The sequence below is a fragment of the Erpetoichthys calabaricus genome, chromosome 6 (genome assembly GCF_900747795.2).
Source record: "Erpetoichthys calabaricus chromosome 6, fErpCal1.3, whole genome shotgun sequence".
NCBI classification, from domain to species: domain Eukaryota; kingdom Metazoa; phylum Chordata; class Cladistia; order Polypteriformes; family Polypteridae; genus Erpetoichthys; species Erpetoichthys calabaricus.
Window position 1 is genome coordinate 80,453,798 of NC_041399.2, and position 20,740 is coordinate 80,474,537.

Here is a 20,740-nt window from a genome sequence, read left to right on the forward strand (position 1 = left end):
CTCTGGAACGCAACCCCCGCGATGGAGGAGGGATTACTGTACAGTGAACCTCAGTTTTGAATTATTATTATTCATGAGTTATACAGAACTTTTTACATTTTAATAAAATTATTTTTTTTTATCTTTGGATGCCAATGTCATGACGGTGCTACTCTGATAGTGTCATTTCAGTTTGTTTTGTTGTTGGCAGTACTGCTTGTCACCTTTCATTTGATCATTGGTGGAGCAGTATGTGAGCCTCTACACCCGGTCACAATGCAGGAGCAGGTGTGGAGGTGGTGCACTACTGCAAGTATTTGGGGGTTCACACCATTGAGCGGCTGGATTGTACTAGTAACACAGACAAACTGTATGTGAAAAAGCAGGGGAGACAGCACTCCTATAACGTGGATAGTGACAGCCTTTACATGGTCTATAACTCTGTGGTAGCCAGGGCAATTTTTCAAGGTTTTATTGAACCGGGGCAGGTAACTTCAATTCAAGAGGCCCACTGAATCAATAAGCTGATTAAGATGGCATACTCCATTATGGAATGCAAGATAGTAGCCGAGGAAAAAATGAAGATAAAACTATATTTTGTGAACTTCTGTGAAAAGCTAAATTACTTTATGGGACAAATAAAAGTACTTACTAATTACATGCCTATAATTTATTGCAGTAGCTGAAGTTATTTAGGATGGAGTTGAAGTAATACACACAGCCAAGTGTTTGGATTAAAAAATGATACAAGCAATCTTTGCAAATGGTATTAAGTATTTGGGAAAGGATTATGGGGCAGGCAGGATTTTTGGCTTTGAATATTCAGGGTTTTGGTTTCCTTTTTGTGCTATGACAAGCAGGCTTTCTGGCTTCCAGATTCTGACTTTAGTCTGTTTAAAGACAGCATTTTTATTTTACCTTTGGGTGTTAGCATATTCTTTTCCACTTTTGTTAAACTTTGTCCTTTGAACCTTGGTTTTCAGATCACAACATCAAATAAGCTATATAATAATGTTCACAAGCACAAGTATTAACTTTCATTAGTTTACATGCTCACACCAGACAGCCAATGTGCTCTTTCAGCCGTCACAACAACGTCTTTGGTTCATGAAATGCTTTCCTCTCATTAAACACCATTAGCTAGACAATGTTCTTAATTCCCCCAACAATGGTCTTTATAAAAAGTCTCATGGACTGAGAAAGAATAGAAATACAGTTAGGTCCATAAATATTTGGACAGAGACAACTTTTTTCTAATTTTGGTTCTGTACATTACCACAATGAATTTTAAATGAAACAACTCAGATGCAGTTGAAGTGCAGACTTTCAGCTTTAATTCAGTAGGATGAACAAAACGATTGCATAAAAATGGGAGGCAACTAAAGCATTTTTTTTAACACAATCCCTTCATTTCAGGGGCTCAAAAGTAATTGGACAATTGACTCAAAGGCTATTTCATGGGCAGGTGTGGGCAAGTCCGTCGTTATGTCATTATCAATTAAGCAGATAAAAGGCCTGGAGTTGATTTGAGGTGTGGTGCTTGCATGTGGAAGATTTTGCTGTGAACAGACAACATGCGGTCAAAGGAGCTCTCCATGCAGGTGAAAGAAGCCATCCTTAAGCTGCGAAAACAGAAAAAACCCATCCGAGAAATTGCTACAATATTAAGAGTGGCAAAACCTACAGTTTGGTACATCCTGAGAAAGAAAGCAAGCACTGGTGAACTCAGCAACGCAAAAAGACCTGGACGTCCACGGAACACAACAGTGGTGGATGATCGTAGAATCATTTTCATGGTGAAGAGAAACCCCTTCACAACAGCCAACCAAGTGAACAACACTCTCCAGGAGGTAGGCGTATCGATATCCAAGTCTACCATAAAGAGAAGACTGCATGAAAGTAAATACAGAGGGTGCACTGCAAGGTGCAAGCCACTCATAAGCCTCAAGAATAGAAAGGCTAGATTGGACTTTGCTAAAGAACATCTAAAAAAGCCAGCACAGTTCTGGAAAAACATTCTTTGGACAGATGAAACCAAGATCAACCTCTACCAGAATGATGGCAAGAAAAAAGTATGGAGAAGGCGTGGAACAGCTCATTATCCAAAGCATACCACATCATCTGCAAAAACACGGTGGAGGCAGTGTGATGGCTTGGGCGTGCATGGCTGCCAGTGGCACTGGGACACTAGTGTTTATTGATGATGTGACACAGGACAGAAGCAGCCGAATGAATTCTGAGGTGTTCAGAGACATACTGTCTGCTCAAATCCAGCTAAATGCAGTCAAATTGATTGGGCGGTGTTTCATGATACAGATAGACAATGACCCAAAACATATAACCAAAGCAACCCAGGAGTTCATTAAAGCAAAGAAGTGGAAAATTCTTGAATGGCCAAGTCAGTCACCTGATCTTAACCCAATTGAGCATGCATTTCACTTGTTGAAGACTAAACTTCAGACAGAAAGGCCCACAAACAAACAGCAACTGAAAGCCGCTGCAGTAAAGGCCTGGCAGAGCATTAAAAAGGAGGAAACCCAGCATCTGGTGATGTCCATGAGTTCAAGACTTCAGGCTGTCATTGCCAGCAAAGGGTTTTCAACCAAGTATTAGAAATGAACATTTTATTTCCAGTTATTTAATTTGTCCAATTACTTTTGAGCCCCTGAAATGAAGGGATTGTTATAAAAAAATGCTTTAGTTGCCTCACATTTTTATGCAATCGTTTTGTTCACCCCACTGAATTAAAGCAGAAAGTCTGCACTTCAACTGCATCTGAGTTGTTTCATTTAAAATTCATTGTGGTAATGTACAGAACCAAAATTAGAAAAAAGTTGTCTCTGTCCAAATATTTATGGACCTAACTGTAATACTTAGAAATGATGTAATTTTCTTAGCTATCAGAGTTATTCTGAATTTACTTCAAGAGTGAGGCATCTTAGAAAGCTAATCTTATTGAAATTAGGCTTTTTATGAACCTTTTTATTATACAAATTTGAGTTGTTTACTGCTGGGAATCAAATATTCAGTTAGTTTTATTGTTATGACTTTGGCATTATCACATCACCATTTTAAGCTTCGGTTTGATCATGGTGACTAGATTTTCGGGTACCGCCATGTTGTTTCGTAGTAGCAGCTCCTGTTGCTGGTTACATGAGAGACATCACAGCATAGAGACATCATGAATGGACTGTGAAAGATTATGTTGTGCAGGAGGAGTTTTGTTCTGCTTTAGGCCACAAAACCTCTTCTTAAAACCTTAAAAAACCTTTCTAGTGAAGTTAGTACTTTAGTCTCCTGGCTTTGATATTTAGTTTAGTTGCTTCATTTCTGCCTGTTGCTTAAGAATCCCTTTCATCTCCTGGCCATTTTTTGTCCAGGTTATTCTTGACCTTCTTTGCAGTAGTACGACTATCCTTTTATGAAACTCCATATTTAACCAGTAACTTTCATCTCCCACTGAATTACATATCGCAAAGTCTGTTTTGAAGGTAAACAACAGATTCATTTCCCAAGTGTGGATATCCTCCTCCTCCTCCTCCCTTTGTTGTAAACATTTAGAACTATGCTTTTACAACCCTCCTGAGGGGAATCCACCCTTCGCTCAGCTGGCTCTTAAAGACTTCTTTATATAGAAGTTATCTCCGGCCCACAGATTCTTCACCAATTTCCTGGTGTCCTCTTCTTTGAACAACTGTTAGGATCCATGCTTACTTTTGGACTCCTTTTTAAAATTGGAACTATTTTAGCAAATCAGTTACACCCCACTGCTGTAGTGCATATCCATGCCCTCTAGGCAATGGCAGAATGGCTTATACTTTCCTAACACATGGCACTTTGAGCCAATCTCCCAATATTCATGTGAATCATCCAGTGCCCCACTAGAGGAGATTTACTACCCTGTTGTGATCAACTAAATATGCCAGAAAGTGTAGGTTTGCTAAGCACACAAAGAACCTAAAAATGGGAGATTCAACTTGTTGCTAGGAACATCGGTTGCATTTGTTTTATCTATTTTTTAATTTTTTTTAATTATACATTGCTGTTATAGAAGAGAACAAATGTATTAATAAAGGTATCCAAACCTGGTTTTCACATTGCAGTGACGAGCACAAAGCAGGAGCCAAACCCAAATGGGACACCAGTCAATCACAGGACACAGTCAAAACACTTACACTAATGTATACTGGAACAAGACAGAGGCAATACATCTAACATGCATTTCAAATACTGTAGATATGGCAGGAAACCAGAGTACCAGAAGAAAAACTCATGCTGAATTGAGGGAAGGGTGATTTTTCAATCTTATTGTTCACTAAAGCAGCAAGTAATTCTTGATGGTGTTTAGTAATCCAGGGCTGTATGTATATTTCCATTAATAAATGAGACTAAAGAGATGCAGCAAGCCCTCCATCAGTCATCTAATCGGTTTAACTCATTTGGGGGTCATCGTACCTTGGCAACATTGGGCACAAGCAGGGGGTCAGCTGCTTATGGGGCATTCAACCATACACTCATATGGAGTGAATTTAATCTTCAGTTAACCTAACATGCATATGTTTGGGATGTGAGAGGCTAACCAGAGTATCTGAATAAAAACTCATGGAGACACTGGGTGTTCATGCAAACTCAACACCGAGAGCTGGTCTACTGGACAAGCCACTTACTTTAGTAAGAAAGCTGTAAACATGAAAAACAAACATAACATTTGTCTGCTGATAATATATACAGTATTTACAGTATAACTCTTGGCATGACAGGAGTCAGTATCATAAACACTATGTAATGGAATACTGATAATTATACTTTTAAAAAAATACACTGTTGAAATTTATCATAAATGATTTGTACATAGAAACCTTTCTTATTCAATGCCCAAGTTGCATTCCATCAAATACAGAAAAAAACTAAGTGTATCCCTGGACTAAAGAGCACGTCTCAAATTGGACAAGCTAAGAGAATTAAACTTTGTTAGAGCTGAGCAGGGGTGACTAAGCCGGGACCTAATCTAGACGTTCAAAATTCACAAAGGCATAGATAAAGTTGTTCGAGCCAAATACTTTCATTTAAGCAATGAATCATATACTGGAGGGGCTGGCACAAATTAAGGGGAAGTATATTTAAAATTGAAGCCAAGAAGTACTTCTTCAAACACAGGGTTTTAGAAATCTGGAACAAACTACTGAGTCATACAGTGGAACTGGAAAATTTGACAGCTTTAAACAAATTATAAAATGCATTTATAGCATAGCATTCAGGTGTATTCGAAGACTTAACCATTTTGAAAGATTTTTTTTGTTTACTTATTTCCAATAAAACAGAGGTGTTACTTTTTAGTTAATATTTTTCTGTTAGTTTTTTTCAGAAATAAGAGAATTGAACTTACATGTATTAGTTTGAGTACATTATATAATTATTTCTACTATCATTTTAAAAAACCCTAACCCTAAATGGACTTGTTGGAGGCTGATATGACTTTCATACACAGTGGTTTCCATCACATTCATTGGTCAAGAATCCTGTCTTGAAAAACGGACTCCCATAAGGCTTTAGTTTTCTGTTTACGCATGATGTGTGTGGATTATTCTGCAAGTATATAAATGTAACAATATTTTAGCAAAAAAAATGCATTTTTTTGACACGATGACTGACATAGGGATTATGAAACATTAGTAACAAGATTTTTTTTCCACAGCCATTGTACAGTATTGATTACTGTTCACTTCTATTATATGATGATGATGACTCAACTTTATCATCATCATTGTACAGGTCATAATCTTTTTTTTTATCCTTTCTGCATGAAAATATTAATTTTTTTTCTCAGTCACCACTACAAAGTATGTGGGGTAAGCAACAAACAAAAATATAATTTTTGGGCAAGGTATTACTTTAAGGGTTTCTTAAACATTTTTGTTTTTTGTCACAACCCAGTCTTGTTCTTCTTAGAGTCTTCAAGAGCCATTCTTAGTTAATTACCCTGGGGAGATTCCCCTTGGATAACTGTGGATAATTGTCAAAGGGGGTCGTGGGGGGCATTTGGTGATTCAAGGACAATCATCATATTTGTAGGGGTTCCCCTTGAAGAATTGTTCTTCATCAGCTTAATCAACCTGCAACACAAATCACAAACCATCCACGACCCCTTTCCATTAACTAAAAGAGTGACTCGTGACCACACAACAGCAACCCACTCATTTTGGGTCATAACCCATAGTTTAAGAAACCCTGCTTTAAGTGACCTTTTTCCCTTGTTTGCTTGATTTACTTTATAGTTACGGAGACCACCTAACACACCTGAAATGACCCGAGGCACCAGGAGATTTTATGCAAGTGACTGATGTGAATGTATTTTCGGTGTTTGACTAACTTGCATTGGGGTTCTGTTTTGTTGTCAGAAGTGGCTATTGGATGTGTAAAAGAGTAAAATAAACAAAATATACAGTACATGATTAAATAACATCTGTCAAAGTATATTTGACACAGCAAGTGAATCAGTAATCGAATTTGCCCAGGATGTTTCTCTGTCTTAAGATGTATGATTTTGAAAATTCACCCATGTTTATTAATTCAGAGTTTCTCCGACTTTAAAAATATGATAATATCTCAAAAAAGGTGAACTTTCCAAACACATTTCTAGGAAGAAAAAATGTACCAAGACATTGGAGTACTGGGAGCGGAGTTGTCTTATGTGGATAGACAGGCAGACATGGTGATGACAGCAGGTGCTTTTCTCATTTTATGCAAGTGCACCTATAAATTATCTGGATGAGACACTGAGACAGCTTAGCTGTACGCTAACTAAACAAGTTTAATTTACTTAATAGTCTACTCGTCTTTTGCAAACTTGATGTTTATCAAAGGTGCATTTGCGGTATTATTTACAAATCACCACCAACAAATTACAGAGGCAAAACTTTGATAAATTGTGTTCAAATATCCTGACGCCAGTACTCAACCACAGGAAACTCCAATTTATCAAGTGTTACTGCATTGAAGTCATTTATTTAACTGAATATATAATGAAGTTCACAAAGACAATTATATTGTTGTAATCACATGTGCTCAGTATTAACTACTGTATACGTTAGGTCTGTTATGTTTGAATAATATATAGTAAATACTGTATATGTTCTTTAAAACATGAACATTCACATTTGTAGGTAATTTGAGTATTAAAAGAGGGATACCAGATGACTTCTTAGGAAAGACATCAATTTAAGACATGGAAGAGCAATTTTTATAGAACAGCAATGTAATTTTGAGGCATGTTTCTAATTTAAACTGGTACACTACATTTACATAATATAATATGACCAACTTTACTTAAGTATTGGATTTTATCATAGTCATGTGTATTACTGAATTTAGGCAATGAGTCATAAATTCTGTTTGGGGGAAAGAGAGCCAAAGTGTTTTTCAGTTTTCATTCTAACTAAGTTAAGAGCCCTCTAACTGTCAATATTGAACAGGGGCTTCATTTCTGGATCTAGGCTTGCCTTTCTTTCCTTTTACTTGATAATTGTTTCAGTCTAATTTCATTCATATGCTAAAATGCTAAACAGATGTAATTTTAATGCTGAGTTTGCCTCCTTACACTCAGAGTTCAGGATGCTGTGTTATTTGGAAACGTTATCTGAAACAATGCAGAATTTGAAATGCATTAATATTATTAAGATAACTAATACAATAAAATACACTGAAATCATGACACTTTTGACATCCATGTTCCATCTATCCATGCGTATGAAAATTACAATACATATATAACTCAACCATGTATCAAGGTTGGTGTCAGCACAAATTTAGCAAGGCAAAACCAGTTTTTCACAAGGGTTATTAATGCATGATTATAATGCAAATAAAATCCACAACAAATATGCCCAAAAGAACATAAGAAACAGATTACATCAAACAGAACTTTATCCTGTACAATTACCTGCCACAGGATTGCGCTGTGACAAGTCAAATGCAGCTTGTATAATGCAAGGTGACTCGGTGATACTGAAGAGATTGTTGTGCTGACAAACTCTCGCTGGGTTCACACTAGTCTGTGTCTGTTAACTATGCGTTGCTAGTCTTTGTTAAATATTTTGCTTTATTAACTTAATTTCCTTTTGTTGCTAATTATAAATTGAATTGATTGTGTTCTGGTAATCGAACCATGGGGGTTGGGTTGACTGAGGCCTCCCAGTCACTCTAGTGTGCTATAAATAAAGACAATGAAATTCATGAGGAATGGCCAATGTGTTCCAGTCTTGGCTGCTGGGACACCAAGAGAGCAAAAACAAAACTAATAGTTCACCTATCTTGGATCTGGGTTTCCTGTTTCAGGTAGTGAGTATTTATTTTTTAACAATTCTATTAGTTCCTGGTAAATGTTTGAGACTTTTTAATTTTATTTCTTTAAAACCTATTTTATGGCCAACTAAGAAATATACTTATGTTAGGAATCCAGAGTAGCTTATAGTTAAAGAAGTCATTCTTTGAGCTTTGTTTGTCTTGGATGGTGACTTTATATTTAGTAAAACAGTTTTTACCGTTGTTAGAAATGGTCTTTTTTGTTTAGAAAGTCTCTTAAGATTACTTGATTTTTTTGTGCCATTCCTCTGCTCATTCTCTACCCTTGTTTTATTATTTCATATACTCATGCTCACAAATGAAACAGAAGCAGTTTAGGTAGTACTAAGTGAGAGTCAGTTCGCCACTCACACATGACTGTAAGCAATACATAAGCAAGAACAAAACATAACTTATCTAAGACAGCTAGAAAAGAGCAGAACAAGGGCTGTTTTACAGAAGTTCTACAATAATGGATTAACATAAAACTTAAGAGCCTGATTTAACACAGATAGCCTCAAAGTTTGGACAAGTGCGTATGCACAAAAGTGTTATGTGCGCCCATTTCTACACTCACTTTGAGAGGTTTAAAACCTAAACTTGGTGTAAAGCTATCCACATTTTCATGGCAGCCTAAGACCATGCATGTGCACGTTTCTGCTCGATTTTGCAAATGGGTGCCACTTAGCATCAAAGCAGTGCTACTGTTTCTGTGCGGTTTCACTTTATTTTTCATATTCACATCCATGACTCAGGCTTTTATCAAATACACCAAAATTGATTGCACATCGTTTTCAAATTTAAGGCACTTGATTGTAATTGAGCTGTAACAATATAATGGTGCAAAGAATTGCCAAACTATTCCAACAACCATAGCTGCTTTAGCGTTGTTAGAAGACATTGCAAATGAAAGGATTAGAAGAGACAGCATATTTACAGATCATACTGACTTCTTGTAACCCAATGATGACTGGCTTCTAAGTCGATTTAGATTTCCAAGAGCTATCCTCTTGGAGCTATGTGCTGTTAGAATACTAGGATGTATAGTTGATATCATTTGTATTATGAAATGCATTAAAGTATGTATATTAAATTTTACAGATACTCTATATTGTTAAGTTCATTTAAATAATATATAATGTTAATAATTAAAGATGTGGGGGCACAGTGGTGCAGTGGAACCAGTAAGGGAGTCATGTCCCAGTTGTCACCTGCCTGGAGTTTGTATGTTTTCCTGGTGGGTTTCCACTGCGTGCTTCGGTTTCCTTCCAAAAGCACGCAGGGCAGGGGATTTGGTGATGCTAATTGATGCTACTAGTGCATGTGTGTGCTCGTCTTCACCCTGCGTTGAGCTGGCCTCCAGTCTTGGGATTGTTCCTGCCTCATGTTTGATGCTTGGTGGGACTGCCGCGACTCTGGATGGATGGAGAGATGGAATAATTAAACATGCATAACGAAGATTTTTCAATGTTCATTAAAAGTTTGGAAGAATCGGTGTTCTAAGCTTACAGCTACTTTTACATTTATTACAGACGTTTATTGTGTGGCGATTTGTTACTTGGAGAAGGGAAATGGAAGGCCAGGAATGGGGGTTGGTAAGTTTGACAGAAACAGTAATGCTGTAATAAATTATTCCATTCAGGGTCTTGCCTGTCCCAGCAAGCATCTTGTGTGAGCCTGGAACAATCCCTGGAAGGGGCGCCAGCTCATACTACTGCACCACCGTGCCCCGACATGTTTAATGCCCCGACATGTTTAAAGTAAATATATCTTAGTATTCTAAAATGTTCTAAGCTAAAATGTTCAGAGCTGTAATATCATGAATGTAATGTATTCTGTACAGCAATCACTGCCAAGCTCTCCTGTTGGCATAAGAGAAAGCCCATTTAAGAAGCACATAAGAGATTAACAACCGTATCAGGGAACACTTAGAATACTTTAATTTTGACATAGACTTTGTTTTTCAGACGGTGGGCTGCGACTCACCTTTCATGCCAACTTTTATATCTAACCACTTTTTTATTTCATGCACTGTGTGACTTTCTGAACTTGAATTTTTGAGTGCCTCCTCCACCCTGTACCACTCAATCAATTTCCTTTTGTTGTTTCTACCATTGCTTAAGCCTCCAAATAGTATGTTTTCCATGCCTCCACTTCACTGAGCAGGAGCTCCACTTAGCATTCGCTGAAGTTCTTCTTTTTTGCACATTCTTCTGTCATTGTCTTTTAACAAAATACCGAATGGAAGGGACTATTAATATTGATCTGCATATTCAAATAGGCATAATTCTGGGATTGTAGGATTCAGGATTGTAGGCTTGTGCATGTGCGTTACAATTCACATTGATTGGGATTTATAAAGGGAAAGTGCATAGAACTTTGCTTACGCACAGTTTTATGCATCTGAATTTATTTTGTGTATCTGCACATTTTTAGTTTTGTTTGTACGCCATGTTTTAGTGTGAATTCTATGCCCACTGTTATACAAGAGGCCCCTGGTGTTTGTGATATTTGAAAATTCTGTGAATTTGACTCATTTGTATAAAAAAAAATACTCTTTAGTAGGTTTTTTTTAGTCAGCTAGTCTTGCATAGATAGATAGATAGATAGATAGATAGATAGATAGATAGATAGATAGATAGATAGATAGATAGATAGATAGATAGATAGATAGATAGATAGATAGATAGATAGATAGATAGATAAAACCTTGCAAAAGCTCAAAAAAATGTGAAAAAATAACAAACCACAACCCCCAAACACACACAAAATTTTATCCTTGGATAGTAAGAGATTCAAATGTAAATCTTAAAATAGCAAATATTATAAACCTAACTGATTGATTCTCTGAAAACCTGATTTTTAAATCATGTTGCTACAAAAACAGCTTTAAAGAGTTTCTTTATATGAAAATATCCTGAAAATTCTTGGAATTCATTAACTCAACCATACTTTTTGTTACCCTGGGGTAATCCACATGTCTGTCATAAACTAACTTTAAGCCCTGCATTATATTTAACTTTTATGAATGCCAAAACTAGTTTACTTAAATGAACAGTTGGGTAAGTACTTAAAGAATATGCCATTATTTTAAAGTTGCTGTTATTGTTAATATTTATTTATTTCATATTGTATTGTAGACAAAGACATAATACTGTTCACTTGAATAATGGAAGTACTTAAAATTAAATGAGAGAGATTTCTGTTGTTGCCATGGTATTGAATACGTGAAATTTCCCTGGTATTGGTGTCAGACATAAAACATGTGGTATTGTGACATCCCTATCCAGAATCTTTGATTTCGGGAAGTCCACAGTGCTGCTTTAAAAATCTTCTGGGTCATGGCACACCTCCACCTAGTGTCATGTGATGGCAACGGAATGCGTTACTGCTGATAAATAAGTCTCTCAAAATGGAGGCAACCATAATTAAACAAAATGGCAGTTGAAAAATAATAATACACCATACAATTGCTTTGAAATCACTTATATTAACAATAATGAAGAAATCACTACAGTCCCAAAACTAAAATTACCAAAAATAAAAAAGAAAAAAAATCTGCAGAAAACCATTACAATGAACATAGGGGACACAGAGGCGAGTGATTCTGATTAACAGGTCAAAGAAAGTTCATCTACCAGCTGGTTTACTGGCTGTTCCAAGTTTGTATGCTTTCACCCAGGTACTCTGCTTTGTCTCTTATCTCAGAGATGTGTGGTTTAGCTTGACTGACTGCTCTAAAATGGCCCAGTATAAGTGAGTGCACCCTGCACCAACTCCAAAGTTTCTAATTCTGTCAACATAAACTCTGGCTTTCTTTTGACATTTTAATAAAAAACCTGGGTTTAAAAAATGGAATGGCCTCAATTTTCTGTACTGCACAATGGGTACATTTTATTAAATACTTTAAGTGTTTAAGTACGTATCATCAAATTAATGTAATTCAGTCATAGGGTGGTCGCAGCTTTGGGTCTAAGGCAGAATCCAAACCTAAATGGAGATCCAGACAATCACGAAACAAGTTTACAAAGACACCCACACTCTTTTTTTTTTTTACAGGTCCTTTTATAAATTGAGTAAGAATTCAGAATTAAACATTAAACATATTTTATTTTTAAACTTTATCCAGTATTTTTCATTTAATTACAGGTCCTACACTCAATCATTTCATCTGATCAACTTAAAAAATAAATGTGTCCATGTGAATTAATAACTGCGTCCCTTGTGTTATCTGAGTAGTTCTGTTTCAATGGGAAACAGATGACTCGGCAACCTCCAAAGCCACGGAGACCCCTCCGGTCTTTGAAAATGTGTGCAGAATCGGTATGAAATGCATGTTATTCGACAGTAAAATCTGAGTAATCAGACTGTTTGTTAAAAGTAAAAAATAGGAAGTGAGTCAAGAAACCTCTGTAAGCAATTATATAAAGTAAAAAAAAAGAAAATGTATGAGAAAAAAGTCAGTATCTCTGGCTACAGTTACTTCTAGTTAACATTGTGAACATGTGTTCACTCTGAGAGGTGCCCAAGTACAGGAAAATGGAGAGTGGGATGTTTTTTTAATTAAAATGCTACACAGTGGCGGTGAATTGCTCAAGCAGCGTATGTGGCAATACACTTTCTGTTTGGAACTGCTGACAAACGATGTGTCTGGGGCCCTGGATGAGCATCACTCTTTCAAGCAGCTTAGGGCAACCAGCATCCTCCCGGCTTTTTCTGTTCCTGTTGTCCAGTACTAGTCCATTGGTGACCCCTTTAAAAGAAGTGGGTTGCCTAATTTAGGTTTTCAGCAGAGCATAATTATGAAGGTAGCTCTGTGCTTAAGACAATGAATATACTGTAGCCCAAAAGGATGTCGGATCAATCATCACCATTTACTTCATGAGTTACTTCCCTGATGAGTGTAGAAATAGAAATGTTTCTATATGTGGCAAGTTAAATTGGATAAAACCTCGGAAACACAAGTACAATTAAAATATATCACTTGAAGCAGTGTGACTGACTGGCGTTCTGTAAAGGGATTGTTCTTGTTTTGCGCCCTGTGCTTGCTAGGATAGGCTCCAATTTCCCTGCAACCCTGCTCTGGATAAGCATGTTGGAAAAATGGATAGATGAATGAAACACTTTAATAATTTATATGTGCCAAACCTTCTCACCATTCAAGCAACAACATGGAGACATTTATACAAAAGGAATAAAACAAATCTAAGAATATGAAAGTGCCAAAATATTGGAATTCATTTTTGCAGAATTTTCATGGGTTCAAGTTAAGGCTGACTTGTAGTTCATAGAGAGAGAGAGCTATCCTCTGCTCGACACACACAAAATGACATCAACAAAGAGAAATCAGAGAAGTGGAGGGTCCTGTCTCACTGATGTGAATGTCCTAATTTGTGAATGATCAAAAATGCAATGAGCAGGTGAACTCCTAACTGCAGCATTTTTCTTTAGTTGGCAATGCTACATACAGCTAACAAACCCATTTTCTAGGCTGCCCCTGTGGTTCTCTTAATATACCCTTACCAGAATAAGAATTTTGAAATGGAGGCAGACAGCCAAACCAGAGTTAGCACCTCAGAACAGGAGCAAGGGTGAGGACGTAAATTGTTAAACATGAAAACAAGCATATAATTGTCTTCTCTAGGTCGACAAGTAATTGATAAATTTACAAGTAGTTTTTCCTGTAAATTTTGTGGCAAGAGGCAGCCATCATTTTTCAAAGCATATTAAATACCTGGTGTCAAGCAAAATAATGACCGATTATAAAACGACAGAATGTGCAGCTGGAGTTTGGTTGGAAAGCTCAACCTGGGGGTGGTCTCACATTAACACTGTTCAATGGATTAAGGGGTGAAGAGTAAGTGCTTAGCCAGCACATTTGCTGTCTGACCATGAGCATAAGGGCAATGCGGCACTTAAAGAAACATAGTGTGAGTTCTACTTTCTAATGATGTCTTTCCATTTATTTTATATGATAGTTCTGGTGATCAAAAAATGTCCAAGAGTATTTTTGGGATTTTTTTTCTAAGTACAGAACACTGAAGAAGAAGCATTGCTTGGGTTGTTATTCTTAGTTGTGCACATGTGGGTATGTGTGCGTGAGTTTGGCAGTGAATGATGATCTCATTCTAAGTGGTCTTCTTCATTCTGAGCTCTTTTAAGACTCCCAACTCTACTGTGATGCTAAATTTGACAAATGGTGCAACTAAACAGAAATGAAAAAGATGAACACTTAAAGGACACATAGCCACAACAGATAATAATAATTCATTACATTTATATGGTGCTTTTCTCAGTACTCAAAGCGCTATCCATACAGGGAGGAACCAGGAAGCGAACCCACAATCTTCCACATTCTCCTTACTGCAAAGCAGCAGCTCTACCACTGCACCACCTGTGAGGATTCATTAAGTGCTAAAAAATATCTGAGAGACTGAACAGCAATATGGTGTAAAGATCTTACTGGTCATCTGTCAGGCTCATTTCAGAATATGCTTTATAATAACCAATGGGACAGGAACCATTGAGCTCATTTGTATTAGACTGAATGGTCTATTGCCACAAAGACATTTTTATGAGTCAGGGTTTGTTAATGGCTCCACTAGATATGAGAAACCCTTAGTAAGGCACAAGAATGATGATATAAGATTTATGATGAAATGCAGCGTTGTCCTAACGGCAACCACATGAGCTGCCCCCCCCCAGGACATGACCTTGTGTTTCCATGCCACCAACATAGCATATACGTGAGTGACCACCCTGAAACCGGAGGCTCTATCTGTTATCTTATGGACTGTACTATTCATTTTTTATTCAATTTTGTTCATTGTTTGCCATGACTTTATACTCATTTTAAGGGTGTTCTGACCCAGAGAATTAATTTCTGGCATCTATTTTTCGATCATCCAAATAGTTAAGGAGTCATGTAATTTTTTGGTCAATTTTGGACTACCATTTTAAGTTATAACAATCACCACCACTGTTTCCAACCTGTTGCTGGTTCCGCAATCCTGCGTTGTCAGGGGGTGGCCTCAAAGGTCAATCCCATTGGTAATCAGCGCAATGGGTTAAAGGGTCAGCTGTAGGTGCACGACCCTATCCAATGTGTGGATTCAAAACCTTTTAAACCATTCACTAAATTCTTTCTTTTTAATTTTTTTTTTTGGTAGTGACCCCTTGCCTCATCTTCTGACCTCGATTTTGCCTCATGCTCTGACTTAGTTATAGTCTCATTGACTCTTTTCTATCTGATAGCGCATCTCCTGGTTTTCTAGCTGAAAATACTCTTGTCATCATGCTGATAGAACACTATCAGTATGAACTTTAACAGTGATGACATAACCACACCTTAATTAAACACCTCCTCTGAGCTTGGTTACAGTAGCTACATGACAATAAGGTCCAAACTGAGACAATATAGCAAACCTCCTATTTAAAGCAGCCACATCTACTACAAAATGAATCTACTATTAAGATCTACTATGAAAACTATTAGGAATTAATTTTCCAAAAAATGGGAACACTCAAGGGGCAGCGCCGTGGTGTAGGGTACTGCTTTATCTCCAAGAGTTTAGAGTAGGTTCAGTTCTCTGAGATATATCGTATGGACTCCAGCTACTGTATCTCAAACAGTCCGAAGAGTGGTTTCATCGTATTGTAGGTGCATGTTTTAAATGTTTAGTGACAGACTGTCCCCTTTGCCCAGGTCCAATTCCTAATCCTGGCAGGAAGAGCATAGTAAAGGAAACAAAAAGGTACAGGAATGGTTTGAAAAGACAAAGGTAAGCAGATCAAATGAGCCTAAGGACTAGAAGAGTAGTAGTACTGGTCTAGCAGGGGAAAGGGTGAAAAGTTTTATTTTCTTCTTTCTTCTAAATGAAAAACACGGAAAAGCTTCAGTTATTTTATTATATATCATTAAAATTACTGCATTTGTAATCAAGTTATAGTTTATAACTACAGAACAAAGAACACCATTTTTAATTTGGACCCTAGTCCTGAGTCTGTAAAACGTCTTGAGAGGTGGGAATGTAGCCAGAGTGCGGCATACAGTATTTGTTTTTGACAGGTTTGTTTTCTCTCTCACTCTATTTTTTAAGTGAAGGACAGAGAAAAGTAATTCAAAACTTGAATTTCTACATGTGATAAACATCCTTCCATTTCACTGTCCACCATGTTGTAAAACTAATATTTTCTAAACAGTACTTTTGGTTGATTATCCTGAGTAAGTGCACTCATTTTGTCTCATTCATGGAAGAACCTAAAGCACTATTGTGTTCCATTTAGCCAACCCCCAAATTAGATGTGAAACAATAGATGTGAAGATTTTTCTTTTTAACAGGCCACACAGTGTGAGGGACGGACTCCTTTCTGTTATCTTACTGGTTGTTTATTTAGGGTGCTGTTCTGTTTATGATGCCTCTTGAGATATGTCCATCACAATTACCAATTACTGTGTGGCCTGTCTTGTTTATACTTGGGCCAAATTAAACTTTAATAATAATAATAATACATTTTATTTATATAGCGCCTTTCCCATGCTCAAGGCACTTACAGAATATAATAAAGAATGGCAGAATATACAGTATATAGCATTGTACAAACCAGATAAATAAATAAAGAAGATTAAGACAGTAAATTCTGAAAAAAAAACAGACAACATAATTGATGGTCCAGCACACACACACAGGTTACATTGGCATCTTGACAGAGAAGTAAACTGAGAGAAAGGTAATAAAGTCAAGTAGAGCTAAAAGCCTTCCTGAACAGATGAGTTTTGAGTTGTTTTTTAAAAGAATGCATGGAGTCAGCTGACCTGATTAATTTCGGTAGGTCATTCCAGAGTCTGGGCGCTATACAGCTGAAGGCCCTGTCACCCATAGAGTGTAGATTAGTGAGGGGCACAACAAGATTACCAGAATCAGAGGACCTTAGTGGGCGTGCAGGCACATAGTGATGGAGAAGGTCACTGATGTAGTTTGGTGCGAGGTTATTTAAAGCTTTGTAGGTTATTAGTAGGATTTTATATTCGATTCTGTAGGACACAGGGAGCCAGTGAAGACGGAGCAGGATGGGTGTGATGTGCTCGCTGCTGCTGGTTCGAGTAAGGACTCTTGCAGCTGAGTTTTGAATAAGCTGGAGCTGTGATATAAGATTAGAAGGGGCACATGCCATTAGGGAATTACAATAATCGATGCGGGATGTGATAAAAGCATGGACAAGTTTCTCAGCATTAGGGAAGGAGAGGAAGGAGCGAACACGGGATATGTTACAGAGGTGAAAGTAAGAAAGTTTCTTAATGTGATTTATGTGGGCAGAATAAGAGAGGGAGGAATCAAAAATGACACCAAGATTTTTTACAGTAGAGGCAGGTCTGATGAGATCACTGCCAAGATGGACTGGGAAGGAGCTCATTTTATTAAGTTGCATTTTAGTCCCAATTTGCAGGAGTTCAGTTTTATTGCAATTTAATTTTAAAGAGTTCTGCTCCATCCAGGTTTTAATTTCACTAAGGCAGGTTGTGAGCTGAGAAAGCTCTGATGAAGTTCCACTTTTAACATTGAAGTAGAGCTGGGTATCATCTGCATAAAAATGATAACCCAATCCATAACTACGGATAATATGGCCAAGGGGGAAGCATATAAATACAGAAAAGCAGAGGACCAAGGACAGAGCCCTGAGGGACTCCTTGTGTGACTGGCACTGAGTTGGATCTGCTGTTGCCAAGACTAACAAACTCTTGCCTATCAGTCAGATAGGACTTGAACCACTGGAGGGCAGTGCCAGAGATACCCAGCATGTTCTCCATTCTGGACAGTAGGATGTCATGTCTGACAGTGTCGAATGCTGCACTGAGGTCTAACAGAATTAATATGCTAGTTTGTCCAGAGTCTGCTGCCATAAGCAAATCATTGGTTACCCGTAGCAGAGCAGTTTCACAGCTGTGCCGCGCCCTGAAACCAGACTGAAAGGGTTCCATCAAATTATTAGAGGTTAGGTAATTGGTGAGTTGGGAAGCTACAACACGCTCAAGAACTTTTGACAGGAAAGGTAAGTGGGAAATAGGCCGGAAATTGTTAAGATTGTCAGCATCAAGGCCAGACTTTTTTAACATTGGGGTTACAGAGGCAATTTTAAAAGTGAAACTTTGTATCCTAAGGTGCACACTCTACAGTCAAGTAACTTTTGTTAACCTGATGCCTGCAGTCATCAAAAGAAAACCAAGTAACAAGGCCTACCTGCCCTTGACATTACAAATAGGCATGTCATGCTTATATATTCCATGCTCCACATTCAGTTCCTTCTAAGCCCTCGTGAAACTTCAAACAAATAGATCTCTCGACAGTGTATTGAATAAGTCACCATAAGAAAGTGAGTGTCATCTGTGATATACCCACTGAGGGCTTTCAAAGCAGAACCAGTCTATTACTTTCTGTTTGGATTGCTGGAGTACACGGAGTTCAAGGAAACAATCCCGGATGGGATGCTGGATCATTTGCAGGGTAACACTGAAATGCCCACAAAATGAGCCAATTGATTTGAGTAGGTATGCTTTCTTTCTTAGAAATCAAAATTAATAAAAAAGGAAAAAGATATACAATTGTTCTAGGGATAGGAGTAAATACAAATGGAGAATGAGATGGCCGATGGTGGTGTGGCTTTAAAACAGAGATTTGCATTCCTCAAATGGCTCAACAACCACGTGGGAAATGAGTCAATGGCAGAACTTTGGAGATTAATTCTGATACTGTATATTTGGTGCAAGGAGAATTGTGCTCTTCACCAAAAACAAAAAATTACCATCAGTCAAGCATGGTGGTGGCAGCATTGTATTACCCTGCTGCTTCTCTTTTCTCTTCAGTGTTGAATGGGATTCTGGACACATGAGATGAAAAAATGAATATCTTCAAATATCAAGATATTTTGGTGCACAACTTTATGCCCTCTGCCAGAAGGCTGAAGATAAAGAAGAATTTCATAATAACAATCCGATATGCACAACCACTAACCTAAAGAATGGCTTAAAAGACAGCAAGATCAATGTCCTAGAATGGTCCAGCCAATTGTACAGAAAACCTATGAACATACCTAGAAAGGGCTTTGCACAGAAAAACTGACTGAGCTTGAACACTTGTTGTATTATAACGCAAAATGCAGGTATGCTGTGGAGTTCATTCCACATAGATTTGCTGGTGAAATGAAAGTAAAAGGTGTTTCCGTCAAATATTAACAAAGGAGATTTTAGCTCTAACAAAAAAGTAAAAAGTCTCCATCTGTGTTAGATATCCACAATACACTGCCCTCACCACAGTTGTGCTCTGAATAAATGGTTTGATTATTTCATGTGATATTTATACATTTTAGGTGCTAATTTTTTGTATTGCATTTGGAAATATTACCTAAAAACCTGGAACAGTGAATGAAGAGCCGGGTGAAAGGCTCCATCAGGGTATCAAGGACATGGAAAGATGGTACAAGGGATAATGGCATGTCAGTATCATGGCAGACTATTACTGGGTGAGTCATAGGGATGAACCAGAGAATGTGGACAAAGAACAGACCACCAAAAGAAGGATAAAAAAAACTAAAAAGTGACAAAAACTAGGTAAGCTATAAGTCAATGAATACATATTGTTGTTTTCTTTACAAATGTTTAAATAGATTTGATCGACTAAATAGTTTCATTTTCAATTTATTTAGAGCAATACTGTTTATATGAATAAATTGTGTAATTTGTTACATTTTAATTAACTTTCCTTGCAATTTTGTACTTAAATATGACATGATGAAAACATTCTGTTCATATTTGTGTTCATGAATTTAAACAAAAGTAACTATTCACAATTAATACGGCTTTGAAGAGATTAATTTTGCAGACCTTTGCAAATTATGTTTTCTCAAAGTTGATCGCTTCTCTTCTAAAGCTTCTTAAAATCGTTTCCACTCACATCAGGAAAGAATGAGCATCGGCCCTCATCTTTAAGAATGCACACTAAACTGTTGACTTCAACGATTCTCATAACAATGAGAGCGGGTTCGCTGCGTCGTTTAGAAGGTGCAAAAAGGTGCCTCACGGTATATGACATGCGCTGCCACTGCCAGCCAAGTTCAAGTGGTACCATACTGAGCTCACCCGTTTACCCGCTGCCGGGCAGACAGGCGGCCAATGAGAGTGCAGCTCGCTCTGACCACGCCCCTCCCTTTCGCTTGGCGGCTACTCACCTCACCATGGGGTGGCAGTTGATTTCATGTGCCGGGCAGGGTGCGTACTCTGCGCGTGCGGAGGTCTCCGTCCTGTCGAACACCGCGCAGCTCACGTTCTTGTTGACGACAAATGCGCACCAGTTCCTTTAAAACGAAGGTAAATCAACGTGTTACTCAGAACAGTTAAATCAGTCAGATAATTAGTAAGGAGAAGCTA

General features: G+C 37.6%; 1 protein-coding gene across 1 annotated transcript in view; it reads right to left on the bottom strand.

Annotated features, from left to right (window-relative positions):
* LOC114653429 (EMILIN-2-like) overlaps window positions 1-20,740 on the bottom strand; it is a 96,736-nt gene that overhangs the window by 75,318 nt on the left and 678 nt on the right. Inside the window, exon 2 of the mRNA XM_028803763.2 lies at window positions 20,542-20,667. Within this exon, the coding sequence (XP_028659596.1) occupies window positions 20,542-20,667 (126 nt within the window). The remainder of the gene's footprint in view (window positions 1-20,541; window positions 20,668-20,740) is intronic.